The sequence below is a fragment of the Metschnikowia bicuspidata genome (genome assembly GCF_001664035.1).
Source record: "Metschnikowia bicuspidata var. bicuspidata NRRL YB-4993 chromosome Unknown METBIscaffold_6, whole genome shotgun sequence".
Classification (NCBI taxonomy): Eukaryota; Fungi; Ascomycota; class Pichiomycetes; order Serinales; family Metschnikowiaceae; genus Metschnikowia; species Metschnikowia bicuspidata.
The window spans coordinates 498,424-522,443 of record NW_017387736.1 but is presented as its reverse complement, the minus strand read 5'-3'; the positions used below and the strand labels follow the sequence as shown (position 1 = coordinate 522,443).

The 24,020-nt window shown below is 47.0% G+C and overlaps 12 protein-coding genes across 12 annotated transcripts; 5 read left to right on the top strand and 7 right to left on the bottom strand.

The window, feature by feature from the left end:
• Positions 1-338: 338 nt before the first annotated feature.
• METBIDRAFT_46263 (uncharacterized protein) lies at positions 339-1,376 on the top strand (the record flags this gene model as incomplete). Its single annotated transcript, XM_018858019.1, has 1 exon — positions 339-1,376. The coding sequence occupies one exon, from the start codon at positions 339-341 to the stop codon at positions 1,374-1,376; it is 1,038 nt and encodes a 345-aa protein (XP_018710149.1).
• A 1,131-nt stretch (positions 1,377-2,507) lies between these two features.
• On the bottom strand, positions 2,508-3,371 carry SEC20 (Sec20p; the record flags this gene model as incomplete). Its single annotated transcript, XM_018858001.1, has 1 exon — positions 2,508-3,371. A coding segment is annotated over one exon (864 nt), but the record flags the coding sequence as incomplete, so codon positions are not given.
• A 1,192-nt stretch (positions 3,372-4,563) lies between these two features.
• On the top strand, positions 4,564-5,745 carry METBIDRAFT_46377 (RNA exonuclease; the record flags this gene model as incomplete). The annotated part of the gene is made up of 1 exon (XM_018858033.1): positions 4,564-5,745. The coding sequence occupies one exon, from the start codon at positions 4,564-4,566 to the stop codon at positions 5,743-5,745; it is 1,182 nt and encodes a 393-aa protein (XP_018710147.1).
• Positions 5,746-5,824: 79 nt separating this feature from the next.
• On the bottom strand, positions 5,825-6,643 carry MOB1 (Mob1p; the record flags this gene model as incomplete). The annotated part of the gene is made up of 1 exon (XM_018859098.1): positions 5,825-6,643. One exon carries the CDS (start codon positions 6,641-6,643, stop codon positions 5,825-5,827), a length of 819 nt encoding a protein of 272 aa, XP_018710146.1.
• Positions 6,644-6,967: 324 nt separating this feature from the next.
• METBIDRAFT_19740 (uncharacterized protein) lies at positions 6,968-7,438 on the bottom strand (the record flags this gene model as incomplete). The annotated part of the gene is made up of 1 exon (XM_018854888.1): positions 6,968-7,438. A coding segment is annotated over one exon (471 nt), but the record flags the coding sequence as incomplete, so codon positions are not given.
• A 523-nt stretch (positions 7,439-7,961) lies between these two features.
• Positions 7,962-8,600, top strand: METBIDRAFT_13363 (uncharacterized protein; the record flags this gene model as incomplete). The annotated part of the gene is made up of 1 exon (XM_018854345.1): positions 7,962-8,600. The coding sequence occupies one exon, from the start codon at positions 7,962-7,964 to the stop codon at positions 8,598-8,600; it is 639 nt and encodes a 212-aa protein (XP_018710144.1).
• A 95-nt stretch (positions 8,601-8,695) lies between these two features.
• METBIDRAFT_46122 (uncharacterized protein) lies at positions 8,696-9,127 on the top strand (the record flags this gene model as incomplete). The annotated part of the gene is made up of 1 exon (XM_018857994.1): positions 8,696-9,127. The coding sequence occupies one exon, from the start codon at positions 8,696-8,698 to the stop codon at positions 9,125-9,127; it is 432 nt and encodes a 143-aa protein (XP_018710143.1).
• Positions 9,128-9,843: 716 nt separating this feature from the next.
• METBIDRAFT_28208 (Cu,Zn superoxide dismutase-like protein) lies at positions 9,844-10,311 on the bottom strand (the record flags this gene model as incomplete). The annotated part of the gene is made up of 1 exon (XM_018855349.1): positions 9,844-10,311. A coding segment is annotated over one exon (468 nt), but the record flags the coding sequence as incomplete, so codon positions are not given.
• A 1,121-nt stretch (positions 10,312-11,432) lies between these two features.
• ISA1 (Fe-binding Fe/S cluster assembly protein) lies at positions 11,433-12,657 on the bottom strand. Its single transcript, XM_018856256.1, has one exon. The coding sequence runs from the start codon at positions 12,415-12,417 to the stop codon at positions 11,476-11,478; it is 942 nt and encodes a 313-aa protein (XP_018710141.1). The 5' UTR covers positions 12,418-12,657; the 3' UTR covers positions 11,433-11,475.
• A 749-nt stretch (positions 12,658-13,406) lies between these two features.
• Positions 13,407-16,025, bottom strand: METBIDRAFT_33260 (aminopeptidase P). The gene has a single exon (XM_018856255.1). The coding sequence runs from the start codon at positions 15,642-15,644 to the stop codon at positions 13,530-13,532; it is 2,115 nt and encodes a 704-aa protein (XP_018710140.1). The 5' UTR covers positions 15,645-16,025; the 3' UTR covers positions 13,407-13,529.
• Positions 16,026-16,581: 556 nt separating this feature from the next.
• On the top strand, positions 16,582-19,693 carry PDR6 (Pdr6p; the record flags this gene model as incomplete). The annotated part of the gene is made up of 2 exons (XM_018859097.1): positions 16,582-16,608; positions 16,718-19,693. 2 exons carry the CDS (start codon positions 16,582-16,584, stop codon positions 19,691-19,693), a joined length of 3,003 nt encoding a protein of 1,000 aa, XP_018710139.1.
• Positions 19,694-19,795: 102 nt separating this feature from the next.
• RFA1 (replication factor A subunit protein) lies at positions 19,796-21,631 on the bottom strand (the record flags this gene model as incomplete). Its single annotated transcript, XM_018858004.1, has 1 exon — positions 19,796-21,631. The coding sequence occupies one exon, from the start codon at positions 21,629-21,631 to the stop codon at positions 19,796-19,798; it is 1,836 nt and encodes a 611-aa protein (XP_018710138.1).
• Between the last annotated feature and the right edge of the window lie 2,389 nt (positions 21,632-24,020).

Sequence of the window (24,020 nt, the reverse complement as noted above, 5' to 3'; positions counted from 1 at the left end):
AGATATCGCTCATTTACAATCGGACTTCCTCCAGCAACGACTTTGTTTTCAATCGCAGAACAATCAAAGAATTCTTTCCCTTTCATCCCTTATGGCTTTGAAGCGAGCTGGACCTTTAGTGCCTGCTTTGTGGGCACATCCTACCTAGCTGAAAGCATCATATAGAACGTTGAATTGCAACAGGGCGCGCATTTGTCCGCGTCCCCCACGCGCGAAGACACGGGCTCGTAATTATTCTAGGAATCCAGAGTCTGACTAGTCTATTTAAGGCCGCCATTTCTCCCCACCCGAGCACGTCTACTTTGAAATATTGTAGACTTGTCGATTCGAAAAAAAATATGACTTTGAACGTTGGCATTGTTGGAACAGGGATTTTTGCTTCCAGTGCACACTTGCCTGTGATTCAGGCTATTGATAACCTTAGGCCTGTGGCCGCTTACAACAGAACCAAGAGCAAGGCGGATACATTTGCCGCACAAGCTGGGATTGCGCCTGAAAATGTTTACGGAGATCTCGAAGAACTTCTTGAAAACCCAGATATCGATTTCATCGATGCTTTGTTACCCGTTCAAAACAATGTTGACATTGTCAAGAGCGCAATCAAGCACAACAAGCCGATCATGTTTGAGAAGCCTATTGCCGCTAATATGAAGCAAGCCAGAGAAATTGTGGAGCTTGCGGCATCTACAGATTTGCCTATTGGGATCTTGGAACAATGGGCTTTCTTCAGTAGCATTGCCCAAATGAAGGATATCTTGTCCCGCATCGGAAATATCCAGTCATTCACCTACAAGGCGACTGGGCCATGGAATTCCAATAACAAATACTTGGCTACTGCTTGGAGACAAAAGCCTGAACATATCGGCGGCTATTTGAGTGATGGCGGTGTCCACCAGTTGGCGCTACTCACCGAAATTTTGGGAAATGTTGAGTATATCAGTGGCCATACGAAACAAGTTAGAAAAGAGAGCGGCACGGACGATATCTTGTTTTCAACCTTGAAGTTGACCTCGGGTATCATCGGCACTTTTACCTATGGCTCTGCCTTCGGTGCTACTGAAAAAAGTACCAGCTTAATCGTTTATGGAGATAATGGTTCGATTACGTACGACTTCTCTCCTTCTTTGCCAAAGCCCACAATTACCTACCAGACAGGCGCCAACGCTCTGGAGGCCTCTGACAAGATTGTTCTTCAGGTGGATGAAGTAAACGCCATTGAAGAAGAGTTCAAAAACTTTGCAACCGCTGTGGAGGCCAAGGATAAATCGCTTGTAACTGTGCCTCCAGCAAAGGCGTTCCATCACTTGGCCATCATTGCAGCTGCGCTTGAGTCTTCCCAAAACAATGGCTCTAGTGTGAAAGTTGAGACTCTTTAGGTAGTCAAGGATGTTTCCTCTGACTTATAGAACCATGAAAGATATGTAAATTAATATATGTGATTTCTCTCAGAGCTCGTCATGATGAAGCCTTGTGTATTGAGATGTCTCTTCCGTCTTTGGAAAAAGGATATGTTGAGTTTCTATGGCTTCACTCAGATGCATGTCAGCAATTTCAACTTGAAGCGAAGACTCATCTTGATGATCACCGAACTGTATTGATTCGACGAGCAAGCCTTCAGCTTCATCCTTATGATTTAATGTCACAGGCTGCTCGTCAATGCCCAAACTTTCAGTTTGGGCATATTGAGAAGCTAGTGGTTGATTCGCTCCGTAGTCAGATTCTGGGTCAGGTTCATATATCAAAACAGATTCTTTATCTTTCTGTGTCTTGGTCTCGAGGTTCGCATCACTGACTGCTTCGACCTTGACATAGCTGTTATCAATGTCAGGAACATCTTTCGTTTCTAGAGCCTCATCGCTATTCAGTTTGCCCAATAAGTTTCTCTCCGCGTTCTCAAATCCTTCTTGCGCTTTATCGATCAACAAAACACCACTTTCTTGAAGATCCTCACTTTGTGATGCTTCCTTGCTTGCTTCATTGTTTATAGCGTCTTCATCTTTCGACATCACTACGGGTTCATCATGATTCTTTTCCCTGGAAGGCTCCATCGAAAGTTGACCGTCCATAGACATCTTAGAATTCCGTGAAGCAGTTTCGATTTCCAGAAGTATTTCCAGAATTTCGACTGCTGAAACCAGGTTCAACTCGTCCAATACAGGAGAAAGATCTGGAGTGTGGGTTGCTTCAGGAAAGGTGCCCTCCCACGTCAAAACAAGCTTTTCTTTGCGGGATTCTGGCACAAACTCTTCTGTGAGGCCAGAGGGTTCTTCGAGACTACTTCTAGAGGAAGAAATTGCAGCGGCTGGCTCTTTTGAGCTGCTCTCTGTCTCAAGCACCAGCGTGCCTATAGAGGACGAAACGCTTTCTGGATATGAAACTTTCTCTTCTGTGTTTATAGAGCACAGTATAATATGATCATTATCGATTGGGGACGGCTTGTGGGCCAAAAGCGGGGTCTTTTCTGACAAACCCCCGATTGGTTGCTCGCGTGTGGTGACAGAAGTTGCCCAGCTGACTACACCAAACATCTTAAGCAAGGTCCACACGAGCATCTTGACTGGCACTTTCAAAACACGTCTCCACAATACCCACGCAGAGCAGAGAAGCAAGAACAAAATTGCGGCGTAAATGCGCCGCTTGTCGTGCTTGTCCTGCCTTTCAATGAACTTGATTATTTCACGTGACTTTGTGAGCACGGTCTCCATGTCAATCAACTTGTCGTTTAGCTGCATTAAATCTTTTGACTGTTGGTCAAGCGTGTCGATGTTCAACTCTGTTTGCATGACCAGCATTGTCATGAGCTGCTTCGAATGTTGCAAACTCGACGAGATATTTTTGTTCTGTGTCAAAATCTGCTCGTCGACGCTCTTTGTTTTGTCGTTTCCACGCTGACCCTCATGCTTGGCAGACCTTCCTTCGAACAATGCTTGCTTGGCATCGACAGGTTCGGTTGGGTCACTGCCTTCCAGGTTTTTAGCAGGACAATATTCTCGAAGCCGTTGCTGGTGTACTACGTCATTTTCCATGCGGTATGCTGCCAACTGGCTTTCTTTGAGTTTCCGACGCAAATGCTTCACTTTGCCATTGTAGAGGTCAAGAGTTTCATGAAGATAGTGTTCAGAAGCAGCAATTGCTGGAATCCGCAGGATTTTCAAGTCTGTGACCCTTAGCAAATCCGCTATCTTGTGTATGAGTGTTGTGGCAGTTTTCACGGTCTTTTCCCTGAAGATTTGTACCGGTTCGGTGTCATCACTGGAACTTCTCTTGGAAATGCGGCTGATTTGCAGAAGCACCTGCGACTGCAAATCGTCGATCTCGCCAAACAAACATTTAATTGATTCTAGCTCCAGATTCGCAGGTGGAAAACCCATGCTTTACTTTATTTTCTTGTTAGCGTGCTGGTTTGTGTGGTGTCTAAGTTGAATTAGTACTGAAAACTCGCATGCGGTGAGCCGTTGTCTGTAGCGCACCAGCCATGCCAGGGAGTACTGCGAAACTGGTGTCAATAGACGAAACTCGCCAGAACGTCCTGAAACGTCCACTGCTCATTATATGATGTGCTCTCCTTGGCCTTTACAGAGATTTTTACAGATTCCAACTTTAGTACTACCTTAAAAAGTCTCGCAGCGATACTCTGATTAGATTGGGACTGTCCGAAAACCTCTTTCGGGTTGCGCGAGCCTCGCTTCGTACTAATAATCGCAGAACTATTTGTATAGTTTTTATAGAATTGTGCCAATTGTTGTAAATTCCAGGCAAAATTTGAGTCTTACTTGCTCTTTGGTTCAATGCATTGAACATTCAGAAGTTCATAACACCGTTCAATTGGTCTGATTTGATTGTTCTCCATTCATATCCCGCCAAAAGACATCTTTTGCACTTCGCGACGAAAGTTTTGGGTTCTCGACAATAATACCTGATCCTCTCTGAATAAAACTTCCATAAGGAGCTTGCTCTCCCCACAAGAAAAACGCATGCTGGTTTTTCGAATTTGTGTCCACTAGTTTAATAGAAAAGTCAAAAGAAGTCAAAAGACAAAGCCTGTTAATTTGGCTTGTTGAGTCATCTTTCGTTCCACGAGCACACTTACAATGTACAATCAAGTTCCAAGGAATATGCCAGAGCTACATATACGCATATTGTATATATATATGTATGAGACCCACGTGAAAATTATGTGAGCTTAGATTCAATCTTCTTTCATTTTCCAACTCCACTACAAAAGAGCTGAAACTAGCATAGCAGCCCAAGGAAAGCCCAGTCGTTCTAATAGAATCCAGGAATTTTGCTGTCTAAGTTTTTCTCCTCTGTCCAAATTCCGAGATTTTGGGAGTAAGCCTGTCACTTGCTTCACTTCATCCACAAAATAGAATTGCCTCGTTACAGTTCGCGCGGCTGTCCTCAGAAGATGTTGCGTGAGTAGCATACTGCTATTTTTCAGTTATACTTAGAAAAAGACCAATAATTCGCATGCAAAGTATGGCTCCAAATACCAATCAGTCTAAGTTCTCGGATCAAAAAGAATCTTATGTTGAAGATGTTCGCTCCTACATCCACAGACCCATGTTGGCCATCCCAAGTTCAGAACCCGGAAACGGACCTAGAATTTCCATCATGACATACAACACCTTGGCACAGGCGCTCGTCAGTCGTGAGAGATACCCCACAAGCGGCACAGCCCTTCGATGGGCCAATCGGTCCAAGGTGTTATTTGAAGAGATTGGCAATTATAGCCCAGACATCCTATGTCTTCAAGAGGTGGACGTATCGACATGGGGCACTGCGTGGAAACCAAAACTACAAGAGCAAGGATATCATGCGGTATTCCACGCGTCTCGACAGAAAAAACATGGCATTGCAATCGCATTCAAGTCTGGCAAGTTTGCTTGTTCACTGCATATGTTGGTGGACTACGACAACGAGATAACTGAGGGCATGGAAAGGTCAAAAATTACCGACAATGTCGGACTATTCGTGTATTTGTCATTCACTCCTGAGTTCCTTGAAGGCTCCTCAGCACCGTCAAAGAAAGGAGTGATCATTGGAACTACCCACTTGTACTGGCACGCGTTTGCCTCTTTCGAGCGCACGAGACAAACGTACATTTTGCTCAAACTGTGCAAGCAGTTCATAAGGAATACTAAAGTTCTTTTCGGTTCTGATTTGACATTCTATACGTATGTTGCAGGGGACTTTAATTCACAGCCGTTTGACGCTGCATACTTGTCAATCACTGAGAAACCCATAGAGTACAAGGGTATCACAAAAAACGCTCTTGGAAGATCTATTGCCCACGATTGGTATGGCAACACAAGCTGTGTGAATGAAAGCCCTGATCCTGAAAACTTCGACTTCACTGATGAAACGTTAAAACAAATTTCAAACATTCAGGCCCTTCATAATAGCGTCAATTTGAGAGCTGTTTCCCTATATTCCATCGCATACAGGCATGTCCACCCCGAGAATTCAGGGCTCGACAATGACAAAAACGAGCCGCTTTTTTCGAACTGGACAGATACGTGGAAAGGTCTTCTAGACTACATATGCGTCCTCTGCGAATGGGAAAACACAGACAATACAGCGGTCGATAGTTTGCTGGAATTCACGAAAGCATCAAGCATGAGGCTATTGAGCTTGCTCAGAATTCCTGCCAAGAATGAAATGTGCTCAGATGCGGGATTGCCCCAGCCTTGTATGTATCCATCCGACCATCTATGCATGATGGCTGAAATGGAACTATTGTGAGAACATCCCAAAAAATCATATTCCTTTTTATAGCATGACTTGCTCTTCTGGTGGAAAGAGCATGTCTCGTCTGTAAACTTCACGTCTTCAACATAGTCTGAATAAGGTCTTCTAGAGGGCCGTAGTCCTTCCTACTGATCAAGTTGAATTCATTGCTGAATAAAACGTAATGTTTCAAACTTGTGTTGAGATGACTCTGTAATCCTAATTCAGAAATTTCGTGAAAGTGATGGCAATATATGTGAGCATAAATTCTCAATAGACGTTTGAAGATCGTCTTTATCAAGACTGGAAATTGTTGTGGGAAAGGAGCACCAATTTTTGTCGGAAAAATATTCTCATTGTCAAAAAAATTTTGTATCCAATTCATGAGGTTCTCAACATACTCACATGCTGGTAGAGAAATGGGTCTCTTTGATGGTACCCCGCCACTCGCAGAGGAGGCTGTCTCCTGCCATAAATATTCGTACTCTTCAGTAGCGATCATCCGAGGACATGTTTGAGGTGAGCAGAACTCAGTGATCGTTCCATATAGCATGTTAATTTGATTATAGAAATCTACGACGTGAACAGCCAACCACTCATTTACATCCTCGTCCCTCGGAAGCTTAACTGCAGAAATCAACGCGTTATCCGAACCCAAAGTCTGTTCAGCATAACTTCTGATGTCCATGTGTGAGCTCACATTCTGGACCGTGCTCATTGTTGTATTGGCCAGTTGGAATGCATTACCTCGATCATCGAAGGGTGAGTCCTGGGGCGAATATTGATTTTTGGGCAAAGGGGGGAAATTTGTGGTGTTTGTTTGCTGGGGGCTCGATATATTCGAGCCCGGTTTCAATTTAAACCCTCTTGTGGTGCGTAATGAGTGCGTGTTGAAATTCTGGAAGAACGACATGATGTGTTATGACTGAACTAACTAGATCAATGCCTGGAGTTCAACTGATGATGTACTTTGTTCGCACTCCAGGCCTGTTTACAAAAAATCCTAACATGGATCAAATCAGGTTCGCGAAACACCTTCTTTCGGAAAATTAGCAAGGCACACACTTGTTCGGAAAGGGCACGCGTCTGCACTAAACCCTTATTTCCGCGCGCTGGACAGTGGTAATTCACGTAACGGGCGCAAGTCAATACCTTTCAGTTTGATAGATTTTCGACACCTGGGACCCTCTACTGTGCTGGAGGTTTTGCGACACAGCAGAGCCTGCCATTTCCGAGACTCACACTCCTTCATGACGTTCAAAGTGTTGAACTCGTAGAGAATTACCCCCTGGAGCTTGCGGAGCACCGCACCCAATATTGCGTTGTGATCAGGTGCGTACGCATTATCTAGCGGTGTAGCGAGCAAAGTCGCGTTCCGCTTGAGATTTTTGTAGTTAATTTTCACCAACTGCTTCCCGTAGTAGGAGAATACAAGCGGGAATTTGAACTCAAGGTTCATCATCAACGACGTGAGCAGGTACTGGAGTGTATCGAAAAGGTCCTCGAAGTAAACAGTGCGGTGCAGGCTCCAGTACTCAAACTTTATTGCAAGATGCTGCAAAAACCTCACATTATCCGCGTGTGCCAAGTCGGGGAGAATAGGGTAGAATATATCACAGCGTAGCAAAAGCTTTAAATCACAGTCTATGCTCTCTTTGTACAGCACTTCGGAAATTTCGATCGGGGAAAACATCAAGCTTTTCCATATTGGCGCATTTTCTACTTGGCGCTGGAGCAAGTTGAGCGTGCCCTCATCTTTGAGACGGTGCTCATTAATTAGTATTTCCACCGATACCTGCTGGTTAGAATGGTGACCTTCGGGATAACAACCAGGGATCTATATCCCCCGATAAAACAAAATATTCATACAGCGAGCGAAGAGGAGGCCACATATATTGGGCTGTTGTTGGCGTCCTCCTTGGAATTACGGTTGGCGAAGGACACTTCTGAGTAGGAAATTCCAAACGTGTTGCATCCCCGGCTAAAGTACATTTCTCTGGACATGTTGCCTAGTGGAGCTTTTTTGATTCGAAAATTGATAGAATGGCCCAAAAATATCAAAGCAGTCGAAAGAAACTGGTCAAGGACTGTGATTTTCCGCCAGCTCGGCTAAGAATTGTTTTCGCGCATTGGCGCAAGATCTGCCATAAATCTGCGTGCGACTCAAAGCATCTCACGGTCAAGGCCCTCCAAATTCACAAACAAATTCTATGAATCCAAGTGCTCTCAAAATGCAAGCAAAACTAAAATACACCAACATCGGCCCAAGGCTCATGGTTACAAAACCAGTGGCTTCGCCCGTCACCGCGGAATATCTCATGGGTCTTTCTCCTCGCCAAAGACTGACGTGCGTCTATAAACGAATGTACAAGCTTCGCTTTATGGCGGGTGACAGTCAAAGTCAACAAGAGGAATTCAAGAACTTGCTCAGGCGAAAATTCCAGAAACAGGACTTCAATATTCGGCGCAACAAATTGCTTGGTCTAGATGAACAACTACTGGAGCAGTCAATGGCAAGGAGACTAGCCAACACTTACGCGTTTCTATTTAATGCCACCTGCGAACCAGATAGGACCATACCCGAAGTGAATTTCTATCACGATTTAGAGGATGCCCTCAAAAGCAGACATGAAACAAGTGTTATACACACTATGCTTCGAATGGAGTACGAAACTCCTTCAATCCTCAAATACGATTACGCCTATAGATGGGTAGAAGGCGTCAAAGATTTTTACAAGCTAGCAGACCAAGAACTTCTGAGCAAAGATTACAACAAACTTGCAGGCTCAAAAATTGCGCACTTTATTGGGTTTCTTCAGTACGAAAGATCAGTTGCTTATCTTAACGAGTCTCTCACCTTGTGTCTCTAGTCACGTTCTCATATATGCCTGCATGTGGAGTTTGTCGCTTGTTAAACCTTGAAGAAACAGACACGGAGGTTGCTCTTCACCACTAATTCCGTACCATGGCCTGGCTTTCCTTAGGATCCAAAACTTCTCAGAATACAGAGATTAAGTCTCCTCAGATTGAACAACGTTCTCATCATCAAATGGGTATAGTACAGAACAATGAATCAGACATTGCTCATACTTTGAATCAAATCGCGGCTGAGGGAGAGGCGAAAGTCAAAGAAATGACTACTGAGACGTTGAACTCCACCAATGCTGCAGTCAGTGACTTTGTTCACAAAAGAGAAGGAAACATGTTTATCATAGATGGTGAGAAGTACTCCAAGGAGAGCATTATCTGCACGAACGATGGCCAAGGTAACAAAACGTGCTTGAAATTGAAATATAACCTGGTTGAGTTGTTCAAGCAAATGCAGAAGCTTGAGTACTTCTGTTCTTTGCCTAATGACATCAATGCAACTTATTTTGAGTGCAGAAAAATCACTTAAGTCTTTTTTTGATTTTTTTTTCTGATACTGAGCTGAGTATTGCTGATAACCGAACTGGCCTGTCAGATACAAACCTGATCTACTAATAGATTACGACGGACTATCTAGTCTTTTTCTGATCATACAAGCATAAGAAGAGAATTATGAAAGCATCGGAGTACATACAATTGTTAATGATAATGATTTTAATAGGAATTTTATTTGCGAGGGATTACATGTAGCTAAAAAAAGAAACCAAGGAATACACCAAAGGCAGTACCTACAAGGCGTTTGAGGAAGCTGTAAGAAGAGGCATTCGAGGAAAGAAGAATACCAGGTGACAGTGACTCGGTAGATCTGTGAACAAATTCGTTTTTAGCATCATTTGTAGTAGATGTAGGCTCTGCTACAACTCCTGCCGTAGACGATAATGTATCTGTGTTCACTGCCTCTGAAGGCACTTCAGATGGTGCTTCAGAAACCTGAGTTGGTCCTGAGACTGGCTGAGGTGCAACGGATTCTGTGGGAGTTTGAGGTGCCGGATTGAGTGTTGGATTGGGTGCTGGATTGGGTGCTGGATTAGGTTCTGGGTTTGGTAAAGGATTTGGTGAGGGAGATGCAACCGGAGGCAGCTGGTTAGGTGTCTCTCTTACATGATCATTTGCTCTATCCAGGTCAGCATTGTGACTTCCAGAAGATTTTCCAGGTGTACCAAACAAATCCTTGTATTGCTCAGCACTAGCAAGGTTGATATTTGCACAAGCAAACCGAGTCAGCTTCTGGTCATGGAACACGATTGACCTCCCAACAATGTAAGACTCAGAGGCAGGATTCAAGGAAAGGTACTTGTCGTGATATTCCGTTTGGAAACAAGTGGCATTAATCCATCCATGCTTTCCAGAAAGATCCCCAACCATACAAAGAGCATCGTCACTGTTTTCCGTACACTTCTCAAGACCTCTGAATGGGTCGAAATGCTTACCAGCCTCGTCACAGCTCACTTTGTCAAATATCTGGCCTTCATGTATATGATACACAAATGGACCATCCACAGGGGGCAAACCAGTCATGTCCACATGGACCTTTACGGAGCTGCCCTTTGGACTGGTGAAATAGACGTAACCTTTCGTGAATTTATTAGTACCTGACTCGGGAAAGTCGGCCACTGCCACAACATTCTTCGGGTTATCCTTGGAAAGGGGTGCTGGATCAGCCAAAGCAAAAGAAAAAAGGCACAGTGCCAAGAATACAAAGCGGACAAAAAACATTGCTGTGTTGAAATGGAACTTTGAGCAGACAACAGCTAAATCTGATAGAAAGACTTCAAAGATGCAAGTCGTGAGAACAAAATCAGCAGATTTCACTTCCTTGAGTGAAAGTAAAAACTAGAAAGTGGTGATTTTTGTGAGCTTTAAAAAAATAAATGTAATTGCAAAGCGCAAATATCTCTATAAATTACAAAGGTGAGAAATGGGTGCAAAAAGTAGGGTGAGAAGGGCAGATCAGAAAAAAGAAACGTAAGTTTCACCATCCAGAAAAGATTTGAAACATAGAGTTCCTTCCAGAAGAAGATAGAAATTTGATGAAAAAAAAAAAAGCTAAATCCCATGGAAAACAATACCTCAAGACCATTATGCTTCTGGTCTGATGATTTTGGTGAGTCCATAGTATTATAGCATGTATCTACTCACGATCATTCTCTCCAACTATAGTACAGGGTTATTTTCTAAATCTTTCTTTGCTAACTCTCCCTTCTATTTCCGTACATTGTCTAATTCTGCTCTTGCCCAACATACCCGCCAATATCATTTTTAGCTATATTTATTGTTTTGCAGGGCCCATTGAAGACATGTGCATATATTTGTTCTATGAGCTTTGAATTCTGAGAACTTAATAAGAAACTTTGAAGACTGGAATCACTAAATCGGTGAAAAGTCACTGGTCAGTTCCCTAAATTTTGCTTAGAGGCTTCAACTTAGCTCCGAAATACACCTGATTGTATTTGCAAGGGAGTTCGCGAAGTCCTAACATTTCGAAAATCTAAATGCCATAATTTCATTTTAAAAATCCAAGTGCCCTTCAAAAGTTAAAGGACTTTGATAAGACTTTTCATCATAAGCCCGTATTCGCAATTTAAATATTTATCTTAAAATAATAGTTTATGGGGAAGAAGTATTCAGTAATTAATTCTACATGGCTGCGATGTGAGATAGGCAGCGAAGGAATTCTCTGACGCACAAGACAACCACAATGGTATATAAGAATTTTATGTGAGACTATCTCAACTCTGAGGTCACAGAAGAAAGGATGCAATAGAAAGGAAAAATGCTTGTTCATTAAATACCGTATGCTATAGTAGAGGGATTAATTTAAACCATGAACGACTCTCCACAGCCGCATGTGCCCTTCGAATTTGGGTTTCTGAAGATAAAGCGTGTCGAGAGCTTGTCGTCGATCCAGTCCATCTCGGAGCCGACTATGGAAAAAAGCGCTTTGGAGTCGATGACAACTCTTACGCCATCCTGCTCAACAGTCTCATCGAACTTACCTGGTTCAGAGACGTACTCGAGGTGGTACGTCAACCCGGAGCAACCTCTGTTTTTGACACCAATACGGATGAGTTGTGGCTCTGGTTGATCGAGCAATGCACGAAGATTTTCTAGAGCGTTAGGTGTCAATGTGATGAGGGCCTTGCGGGGCTTCAATTGCCTTCTAGGCTTTTTGGCCTTTGTCGTGGCCGTGGTAGAATCTTGCGGGGCTGGCACAGACGCCGTGGTTGCACTAGCCGCAGGATCAGTGATGACTTTTGGGAGCTCTGCCACAGGCGCCGTCTTGACCTCGTCGACACTGGCGTTTTGTTGTGGCTCGCTTTCCTGGGCAGTGGGAGAGGCAGACGTGGCAGCTTTGAAGCCCTTGAACCTGGAAGTTCTGGATCTCCGGACAGGCGCCAAAAGAGAGATTTCTCCGGGGCGTTGGATGATTGGCAGACTAGTGGGGCTTCTTGTAGGGGCAGCCGCGGGTGTGTCTAAGGAATGTTTTGCCCAGCGAGACGCCTGGAGGCCCGGCAGCTGGGCGGGCGTTTGTGTTTGTGTCTTTGCGGCCAAGATAGGGTCGAGCTGGTGCTTGGTCCACGAGCGCCCATCAAGCTTGGTGTGTGGGAGGTCAGCGGGAAGATGAGAGTTGGATCTACCAAAATCAGCCGCCGGCGACTGCTTGCTGGGGGCAGACACGGTCCGCATAAACCGCTTCGTACTCTCGCGCAGGGTGCACCGCAAAAATGGGGTTGTGTTTAGAAGACGTCCCCTTAACATTGTGTAGATGTGGTGGTGTGGACGAGTGTGAGTAAGTAGATTTTAGTTTCTTGAGCGGTGCGAGCAAAGGTGGGGCGAATTAATAGCAAAGAGTAGTCCTTTTCGGAGCCTGCGCCTTTTGTCAGCTCCTGCGACAAGTGTTGCCGGGGGAGAGTGCGGGCCACACGATACAGGAATAGAGTCGTAAGCGATTTTTCTCGTGCATTGATTGGCCAAATACCAAGACCGAGCGCGGAGTCCGAGACTCAGGGCCGCTTTCCCGTAGTGGGGCCTCTGCCTGCGATGCCGCTTTAAGTCATGCGCTTGGCCCGGGAGTCAGCCGCTCAATACCGGGCGTTCGTTCGGCTTTAGTTGCTTCTGTTTCTTTGATAGAAGATTGGATATTTGGAGGTTTCATCTCATGAAATAAGAGTGGATACTTCAAAGCTGACTTAGATGGTATTCCCAGTATTGTATTTTATCTTGATCTTTTTTTGTATATTTGTAGGTTGATGTTCTCTTCAGTACCTCGTGAGGAAATGAGGGCAGTCAGGTAACATGTGCCTCACGCGGCAAAGCCCACGTAATGCGCAGGCAAGAAAGAGTCAGTGTTTGATATTTTCTGGGATAAGAGTGCTGCGTTTCTTTCAGTTTTATACATCGGAATCTGCATAATTCTTGACAATTGTGTTTTCTTTGGGGTAAAGAAATGCCTTTTGTTTTTCTACATCTTCTTCTCTTTCATTCAGGTCATATTTGTCATCGCGAAGAATCATGACTGATCCTTATTTAACATAAATCAATGAGACACTTAGTTTCGTTTGGTGCTATGGAGAAGGTATTGCTGTGGCAACGAGAATTTCATAGCCATTCCACGTCGTATTCCAAAACGAGTGCGTGAATATCAAAATGGCTGCGCAGGTGCCGTGTGATCCTTTATTCGAAAAAAACTTATTGATAAGCTTGTGTCCCGACAGCCTTGAAATAAGGATATATGTGCTACGCAGGTAGTTATAAAAGACACGTAATATGAATGTATTCACAGTGAGTTATATAGTACAGCCAGTCACGAATAAGGACCAGGAAGCCATTGGGGGTAAAGCCATTCATACAGCCTCAAGCCAGTTGCACCATTACAAAGGTCTAGTCTCTCTTTTCAACCACTTCAACGCAAGCGAGTTTGGCTCCAAGCTAGGACTCATCTCCTGCCAAATCGTTTGGTGATACCTGTCGATCCATTCCTTCTCTTCAGCGCTCAACATGCCCACATTTATTAACTTGCGGCAATATGGAACACGCGTCACGGTTTCAAACTGGAGAAATTTCTTGCCATTGTAGAGCAAGTCACCATCTTTGACGTACATGACGTTCTCAATACGGATTCCATATTCGCCCTCCTCGTAGTAGCCGGGCTCATTAGAGATCAAATGTCCTGGCTTCAATGCGTTCTTAGCAGCCGTGGGCCTGGGCCCAATACCAATGGGACCCTCATGCACGTTTAAGTAAGAGCCAATACCGTGGGACGTACCATGGCCGTAGTCCAAACCATGATCCCAAAGGTACTGTCTGGCGACCGAGTCAATCAAGCTGCCCGTGGTATTTTCAGGGAACTTCAACTTGCCAAGGGCAACGTGACCTTTCAACACTAGGGTATAGTGTTTGATTTCAGAAGCAGTCGGGGTTCCGAAATGAACGGTTCTTGTTGTATCTGTCGTTCCCTCGAAAAACTGGGATCCGGAATCGTTGAGGTAGAGCTTAGAAGGATCGATCGTTTTACAGTAACCCTTGACCGGCTTGTAGTGAATGATCGCTCCGTTGGCACCCGTTGCACTGATGGTGTCAAAGGATAAGCCGACAAAGTTTTCCTCCAACAATCTGAAACTAGTTAATTGTTCGTCTGCTTCAACCTCATCGATCAACTCCAGCTTGCAAATGATCTGATCTTCCAACCACGCAAAGAACTTGACAAGTGCACGTCCGTCTTTCAAGTGTGCGCTGTGTGCACCCTTCAACTCGGTTTCGTTCTTGATAGCCTTCAAGTCTTCGATGGGTGACGGAGACAACAGTTGGTACTTGCACGTCAACAGATGCACGATTTCCCACGAAGCAGTGCTGGAGTCGAGCAAGAAGGCCTTCTTGTTCAAGCTGAATTCTCTGTCTAAAGAGGCCAAGTCTGACCAGAAAGCAGTGTATGGTTTCACAGACACGTTGCAGTCTTGCAAGTGTCTTGTCACGTTGCTATCGAACTTGGTGTTGTCGGCGAACAAAGTGGCCTCGCCTTTCAGTGTGAGAAGCAAGTAGGAGTAGAACACAGGGTTATACTCGATGTCCGAGCCACGCAAGTTCAACAACCAGGCGATTTCGTCCAAGGCACTCACGATAAGGCCATGAGTGTTGTTCTTCTCCATGATCTTTGTGACTCTGCCGATCTTGGCTGCGGCCTCTTCGCCAGCAAACCTGACGTCTAGGGTCTTGATGATACTGTCGGAAGCAGGCGGCACCTCCTCGAAATGAGGCCATATCTGATCAATCAAGTTCTCCTTGACAGGCACGAGCTCGACCTGTGCAGCGGGCTTCTCCTTCAACTCGTCCCTGATCACAGAAGCAATCTTCTCGTACACCAGGTAGCTGACCAACTTCGGGTCAATGCCGATGTTGACATTCTTGCCGGAGTCCAAGGATAACTGCACGGCTTGTTGCACCGTCCATTTCTCCCACGAGGGCATGTCCTTTGCGCCCTGCTTCAACAATGTCCAGTTGAAATCCAACTCGTCGCTTGCCTGGCTGAAGTAACGCCCGTCAGTGGACAAAGCAGCCAAGCCTTCGGGGACCTCGTTCATGCTACAGATATCTCTAGTCACGATACAGGTACCTGCACTGCCCGAAAACCCGCAGATAAAGCTTCTCCGCTGGTCGAGGGGTGAAACGTACTCGCTCTGGTGCTGGTCCTCGCTGGGCACAATGTACACGGCCACGTCGTTTGCAGCCATGGCTTCTCTTAAGGCCTCCAAGCGCAGCGATGTGTTGATTTCTTTGACATCGGGCAAACACAAAGACGCAGCGTCAATCGTGAGCACAGAGCCCTTGCGCAGGGCGCCTGTTGGCGAGCAACTGCCGCTGAGGTTCCGCTTGATATTGATTCTTCTGGCAACTACTGAAGATCTCTTGTGTGTGCGAGACAACAACCCGGGAGAGCACGTGCAGTTGTGGCAGTCTGCCCTGCTCACTCTTCTATTTGCAGCTCTCATGGCGGTCAACGAATATTGCCTGGGTGTTGTGGTGTGGTGGTAAGTGGAGAAAGATTTCCGGATGGAAGGCGTTGCTAGGTACGGAGAAAAACGAGCCTCAGACGGCGCACCCGTACACCACAGATATTAGGCCGTGTGGCGTGTCTTAAAAGGGCACGAGAATGGCAGAGTTAGGTGAAGGGAGACGGGAACTTGAGGAGGGGATCCCTTTTCGGTGTGTTCATGTGGGTCTTTTTTGTGGGGTTGGTGGACAAGGCTGTTTGCGAGATGGATGTCTTGTTAGTTGTCATGCAATTAGACACTTGCGGCGAGCAACTGTGCGAGCACTTCCTACGAGCCGTGCAGCCAATCAAGCACCTGGCTTTGTCATTTCCCGATTTCTTCGGCTGCCGTCTAAATTTCCAGTTAAGGCAAATTTGTTGCTCCTTATCTTCCTGAGACCTTAAAACGAGAGCTCTGTGTGGATAGCTTCGTCAGCGACGAAATAATGAGCGGAGGTTCGGAGTGAGCGCTGGTCTAATTAATGGAAGCATACATGCTTCTTTTCTGAACCACGTACTTTACAGGAGATCTGGAAAGGAAACGCGTTCCAATAACGATCTCCCGCACCTTCGAACTTTCTTGGACCGGATAAATTTCGCTAAGGCTCCTTGGCTATTGCCCATGCTGACGTGGCTGAGAATATGTTGGGAAACTCATGGTGTCTTTGACAACAGGAAAAAAAGAACAGAAACAAAATACTCGGGTATCAGAGATCAAATGCCACCCATCTCATGAAAAAGCCATTACATCTATATTATATGTGTTTATGACGCGTCACATAAAATAATCTGGGGCCTCCAGGCCATCCTTTATACAAGGCCCGGCTTCGCTATACAGAATCTTTCCAATCTATCAATCTGTGGTCCAGGTACTGATACGAATTCACAGGAAGATCATGGCCCACTACCAACAAGTGGCCAACGTATGTAAAGGCTGCTGAATTTTACCCATCCGATTTGCTGTACTAATATTTCCAGACAGTTGAGCTTCTATACACCAGCAGTGATCCTGCCCAGGTGCATGAGCATCAGAGGTTTCTCCACGAGGTGCAAAAGTCCCCCGAAGGCTATGATGTGGCGCTTTACTTACTCTCACAAGATTCTTTGACTTGCAAGTACTTCGGTGCCTTGACATTAACTGTTGTACTTCAACACCCTGGCCTAGATGTGGCCCAATGCCAGCGAGTCGTTTCTACTCTGCTTACACATATTGGGGTGCTCACTGTGGACGCACAAACTACTGATCGAAATCTTTTCGTGGTTCGAAAACTCATGTCCAATATTTCTTTGGCGTACTTGAAATATCATCAAACATTTAATAACCCGATCATATCGTTTGTGCAAATCTTTGTACCAGACGTACCCGACCACGCGGGGGTTCTGGAATTCGCAACTCTCATGGCAAATTTTTCTTTCACGCAACTAGCGTTGTTGCTCATATTTCTATCTATTCTTGTGGAGGATGTTTCCAAGAGCAACGACTTTCGCTCGGCTATCCACACGGCGGTGCGTGAGAACCTATACCCGCTCTTCCTCACGGTGTACCAATACCTCGCTTATATTGAATCACAAAATCAGTTGCTGCAAGAGCTAGACTCACAAGCGCTTCAAACCTTACATTCGTGGATGGTCTACTTGCCCAATGTCAACGGAGACTCTCTGTACGAGGATATCGGGGTTTTGGTAGACTTCCTCTCGTTGCATTTCAAGGACGGTATAAGTGGCCAGGACCAAGACATACTCGAATCCATCAAACAAACTCTCATCATTTTCAACGAGGTGTTGGAGTTGAATGCAAACATGCTATCGCACGAGCAAAAACAGGCGTTGTACGCCACTGTTCTCGGGACTTGGGGAACGCAGCTCGTGGACACTGTGATTCTCAATGTGGAAGACGATTTTCATGAAGAATCTGCCGCATATATTGACTTATTCTTGACAATTTTGCAACTCAACTCGATACGGCTCTCTAAGTCAATTCTCGTGTCCAACACACAGGCCATTCTAGCTCTTGCTCTTAGGCTAACTGCCGTAGAGGGGACACCTATTATTGATGAGCTAATCTCCGAGAGAATGTTGCTATTTTGGGAGGATTTTGCTAGCGTGTACGAAGATTCAAGTGATGTTTTTGACACTTTCTTCGAGACGCAAGAAGACCCGCAGTTTCAGACAAAGTTTGAAGCAGAGAAGCGGCGAATTTTTGATACTGTTGCCCGCATATACTGGCGTAAACTCCGCCTTCCAGAACCCACCATATATGGACAGATACGTGCGGAATTCAATGCGTATCGATCGAGTGTGGCAGACTTCTTCTTGGTGGTGTATTCGCTACTCAAGGCCGAATTTTACCAGCTGATGAGTGAGTTTCTAATTGAAGGATCACTTCACCTTTCTACCAGCACAGAGAAATTGCTAGATGTCGAAGCCACTATGTATATTCTCTTTAAGATCAACGACGACACGGTCTATTTCGAATCCCAGGCAAACCAGCTAGCTCCATTCTCCCAAGCGATTTTTGAAACCGGATTTCTAACCAAGTTCGCTACTTTTGAAAATGGAGATTCCATGTACACGACTGTACTTGCAACACTTGTTCAGTTTTGTTCGTCTAATGTGTTTTACTACAAGACCAGTAGTGGAAGCAAACATTTGAGCGAGGTGTTCAACATTATTTTCCCGCTATTGCTAAACAGCAAAAACACCACGCTTGCGCTTCTTGCATCCAAAACGGCATTGCGGATATGTGAGGAGAGCAGTGATCACCTTGTGGACTTCCTCCCAGATTTGGAGAATGTCGTGGTAGGGATGCTAAAAAACCCAGAGATGGACAGTCTTATACGACTGAGGATGTTCAATGCGTACAGTGTCATTGCCCGAAGCATTCAAAATGTTGACGAACATAGCAAAATATTGCATGGAATGGTATCTGCGATAGCAAGTGCTGCAAGTTCCGTCATAGAAAGTATTAGTGGGTCACTGGAGAACATTCTGGAAGCCCAGGAAGAGTACCTCAGTTCTCTTCTCTCTTGTCTCGTGAACATTGCCAAGGGGAGTTCCATTTCGGACGATGCTATAGACGAGATGCTGGTCCGAGACCAGGAAACTTACCGGGACTTTTGGAGCAGGGATCCGTACATGATAAAACAGACGGTGTTCTCGATAGTGCATGAATTCTCCCTCACAAACAGCGCACTTGCCCAGAAACCGATCTTTGTCGAAAAGTGCACCCTTATTCTCAAAGCTGGTATAGGAGAGAGACTCGGTAGTGGATTCGACGTCGGCAACGAGGCCATCATGACCTATGCCCTGGCCTTAATGGAAGTTACGACAAACGCCAATACTGTGCCGTTCATTTTTGGCTTGGTAGAATGTTTGGTGAGTGTTGAGTACCAACATCTTGACCCTGCAATGATGCAGCAGCTTGTGCAAAGAATATTCACGAACAAACTAGCATTTTTGAAATCCGACCCGGACATGATCAAGAGTGCTATCGACTTGTTTTCCAAAGTGTTAGAGTGCAAACCGTCTCTAATTCTCTACACGGAGATATTTCGATGCACCATCCTCCAGTTTGCTGTGGAGGGCTTGGCAGCCAACGAGCTGTTCGTAGTGAAGTCCATTCTGCGGTTTTGGACAAGTTTCCTTGGTATGAGACGCGGAACTGGTGAAGACCACGCAGAATGCCAGCGTATTTTCACGGAGCTCAATCTTGTTGAGGTGGTGACTTCTGAGCTCATTGCATCCTTCGTCAAGAGTGCTCGCTCGAACCTCGAATATTACTACTCAGTGTTCCGGAGTTTGATAGCCAAGTTTCCCATGCAATTCAAGACCAGCCTTGCAACGGCTATCGACGAAGCCACTTTGGTGCAGAAAATAGGCACCAAGGAACTCGAGCTATTTGTACATAAGCTAATGGTCACGCGGGGGCGCCGCACGGCGAATGAGGTTTTGAAGCTGTTTTGGCTCGCAGCAAATGGCTTCGTGGAGTACAACCACCAGAGGATTTAGGCCCGTGGTTCGGGGGCGATGCACGCAAAGAAAAAACTGAAACACTTCATTAACCAACACGAATACAAATAGCTACACAGGATCCTGCCAGAGTCCCTCGTCTCAATTGATCGACACACCCTCCAAGTCCTTCGCCAAGGCAACACACTCATTCTCGTAGTTGAGCTCGGAGATTGAGCTCACCTGGTAGCGTATCTTGGTTTGGCCGTTGTAGCTGTCTTGCCTGGCCTTGACTCTGAAGTTCAACTCCCTCATGGTGGCTGAGTTGATGAGCTTGGTGAAGTCCCCGTTGTCCTCTTCCTCCTTCAATCTGATGAGGTCGCTCGCGCTTGTTTTCAACAACTTGTTGGCCTCGTCGTCAAACAAGGTGACCCAGATCTGGCCCGTATGGTCCACGAGAGACGCGCTCAAGATGTACCTGTAGTGTGGCTCTGGGTAAGTTAGGTTACAGCGCTCGCATCTCCAGGAGCCATCGCTTTCTTGGATGACTTTCCGGTTGCAAGGCGAGGGGCCCCTGCCCGTGGTGTTGATCTCATTGGCGCACGCAGGGTAGCAGAAGTTGTCGGCCTTGATGTAGTTGATGGACGCCTTGACGGTGAAGAAATCCGGCTTCTCGTTGCTGCCCAAGCCCTCGACCTCGGCGCGGGCAATGGTCTTCCTGTTGGCCAACGGCTCGGCCGCCCCGGCGGACTCAACCTTCAAAGACTTGAAGTTCTCGTTGACGCCCTTGTTGTCATACCAGCCTTTCAACTGGTAGGCCTCAGGGATGTCAGGGTTGGCCATGATGCTGCCCGAGTGGGTCAAGGTCAACGAGCGGCCGCCGAAGTCCTGGACCTTGACGCCCTTGAACGCCACCACGGAGCCCGCCGGAATGCTGAAGTCCACGGCGGTGGCGTTCCACAAACCGACGTCGATGGCGAAGTTGGAGTCGTCAACGATGCTGACGTTTCTGCGGCTGAAGGGCTTGCCCGTGGACTTGGCGGTGATCTGGAACACGTCGTTGACGGTGTTGATGACGCCGATCACGTCGACAACCGTGTCCTTCTCGAGGTTCTGGATGGCGTCCAAGCGCGCGAAGTTGTAGTTGATTTTGGGCACGTCCGCGGTGTCGAAGCACTCGGTGATCTCCGAGTCCTTGTCGAGCGACAACTCGTAGGGGTGGCTGAGGTGCGAGAACTTGGGCTTGGCCTGCTGGATGCGCGCCTTGCTCACGTAGTACACCTTGCCCTCCTCCAACAAGTGGAAGTACTTGTCCGCCATCTCGTTGAAAGCCGTGGCGCGGATCTCGTCCGACTCGTCCAAGAAGTTCACGTTGAACAACTTGCCCTCGCCCTTGGCGTTGGACCATGTGCGGATGTCGCCCTTGTACAGCACCCGGCCCTTGATGGTCCAGTTGTTTTGGTACGGCGACAACGACTCGATGGGGTTGACGGGCCTGCTGGGGCCCGCGGGCTTGGCACGCGGCGCCGCCGGCGGAGGCACGGCGGCTGCTTGAGGAGCAGCCGCAGCGCCCTGGGCAGCGGCGCCAAACGCGGCCATGGCCATGTCTTCCTGCGGATTCTGGTCGAAGTAGGGGTCGAGCGGCGTGACCTCATGGCCCAAGCGTTCCGCCTTGGGGACCTCCACCGTAAGCGCCGACACAATGAGGATCCGCTTCATGGTCTTGGCCATGGTGAACTTGTCGATGGAAATCACCGAGAACTTGGTGAAGCCGTTGGCCTCCAAGTACGTGTTGCAGTGGGAGTCGAGGAGACCCTGGATGGAGTTCTGGCCGTCGCTGAACACGCAGCGGTAGCGTCTTTCGGCCAAGTTCTGCTCGTTGATGACCTTCAAGTTGGTCACCTGCACGCGTATGGGCTTGCCGGCCCATTTGTGGCTGGTGCTTTTGGAGAGCGCCTCCTTCAAGGCGCCGGGCGTGACGCCGTGCGTGTCAGACATGTTTCAAGCGGGTTGGTGCGGAGGTTTGCGGGGCGGGGCTGTGGGAGGTGGGCCCTTGTCAATGTTGCTGGAGGAATAAAAAGACGTGGTTCGCGTGTTTCTCAGGTGCTGCTCAATGCCCGGTGCGCGCACCACGCGTCAGTGCAGGCTGCGCACGACGGGCCGGGCCGGTGGCAGAAAAGCCGCCGTTTTTCGAGACGAGTTTGCTTGCTGAGATTTTGTTTTGGCGGATGCTGATTGGTCTTAAGTTCTTGGAGGTGGCTGGAGAGGGAGGAAATAAGGGGGGGGGGGGAAGGGCTAAGGGGCTTATGGTATTATCTTGGATGGGCTTGTTGATACGCGTATTGGAACCATTTCGCATACAGGACATGTATCAGCTAATAGATGTATACTGCTCAGCAGGTGTACTGGTATTTCAGAAATCCCGGTGGGCGTACCAACCAGGTGAAAAAAATGTAGAGATACTTTTTTTGCAGGTATGGGTTTACTGTTTATGTGGAGATACTAGTTCTGTAGATTAACTGCTGATGTAGATCTACTGCTACAGTACGTATACTGGTGATTTAGCTATTCTGGTGGTTTAGGTATACTGCCGATGTAGATATACTGTCAATGTGGGAATACCAATAATGCGAATATACTAATCATATGGATATACTGCTAATATAGGTATACTGCTAATGTAGGTATACTGCTAATGTAGGTATACTGCTACAGTAGGTATACTGCAGTAGTATAGTGTTGATGTATGATGATGGTGGAAATCTGCAACAAAGCGTCTGAGGATGACGCAGAGGTCAGGAATCAGGAAAGAAAAGGAAAAAAAAACAAGACTCCATGCGGGCTATGCCCGGCTTTCCGTATCACCTGGCTCGATTCCAAAAAAGAAGACTGGCAAGAATGATGATCTGATTCCCCGCGTTGATGACCTCGCTGGTATTTCGGCATCAAAACTGCTGAGCTTCAACTGGTAGCGTCTACAGAACTTCTTGCGAAGTCATAGAAATCAAATATGTTCCTCGATATACATCTCATGATGTTCTCTTTACTCAAATATATACCAAATTGCTCGGCAGGAGAGAATTTGTGACTGCCAGCTCTAAAGGCCACGCACACATTAAGCACCCAAGACAAAGTTCTCCCACCATGAAGAGAATCAAAGCATCACTGCACCACACCATCACTGAATGATGCCACTTCTTGTTGATTTTGGGGATCACTCGGTGAATTATGCAACAGTATGCGTATTCGCGAGCCACCGGGAAAGCTCTGTTGAGCCCAACTAACCCAGATCTCTGGTCTAACCACGGGGAATTGATGAGACTCGAGGGCCGCGTGATACACGGAGCTGGGAAAGCACTGAACGTTGGAAAGCACTGAGCGTTGGGGACTTTTCAGGCTCTAGACCGAAATCGTTGCAAAACATACATTTCTCTACTGACACACGGGCAAATATACCACTCGGGACACGAGAGCCAGTCGTTTGGGTTATTGCGGTGGGGGCCTTCTTGAGGAGCAGCGTTCATTCCTTCAAGTTGGTATTGCAACATCGCGACAACACTATTCAATGGTCTGGTTCGTATGCGCATGGCAAAGCTGAAAAGCCATGTGCGGTGCACACTCCTACGCCCGGCTCGAGTCGTGATGAAGTTGTTAGGTCATCTTGTATCTTTGAAGAAGCCCACATACTCACCGTATCTGTGCAAGTTGTTGCCTGGGCTCTGTCACCACGCACCCATCGACATGCATAACGTACGTCTCAATCTTTTGCACGTGTATAAATGGACCATCTCGACGTCGGTCTTGGGACGAGTTGGCGGCCACCTGGATTTGTGAAAGACGACAGACTCAACACTCTGAAACCCCCTGATGGCGCAAATCAGTATGCTCCACGTCGACATCCACTCTGCAGCCGTCCAGTCTGGGGTCTCCACAGAATATTCCACCACACAGAACAGCGCCCGTTGGGTACCGTGGGAAGTTGCACGTGCCGACGGTGAGTCTGGGCTACTACGAGGAACGCATCTTCACAGTGCTGAGACCGACCTTGACTGAACGCAGCAGGCGACACCGGGGCCCGTCTACGTCTCGAGAAGCCCCGCAGCCCACGACTCTGGGCCATGGTAGCCCGGTGGTCATGTTTCAGGTACGATGTGGCCTCCTCGGACGCCCGAGGACAGTGCCCAGCGACGCACCGCGAGACGCACACCAGGACGTCTACGCTGGCACGAACAGTGGTAGATGGGAAACTAGGAGTATAAATTGAAATATCTCGCAAACCTGTTGGAGGAGTTCTGGGAGCCCACGCACGGCGCCCACGCCGCCGTGGACCGGGAGTCGGGAGGCCTGTTGGAGGCACCCAATGGGGCGAGGCGGGCGCAGCGCAACA

Excerpts from the sequence above, each read along its gene's own strand:
- ISA1 (XM_018856256.1), bottom strand. The coding sequence starts at position 12,417 with ATGTTAAGGGGACGTCTTCTAAACACAACCCCATTTTTGCGGTGCACC.
- METBIDRAFT_33260 (XM_018856255.1), bottom strand. The coding sequence starts at position 15,644 with ATGAGAGCTGCAAATAGAAGAGTGAGCAGGGCAGACTGCCACAACTGC.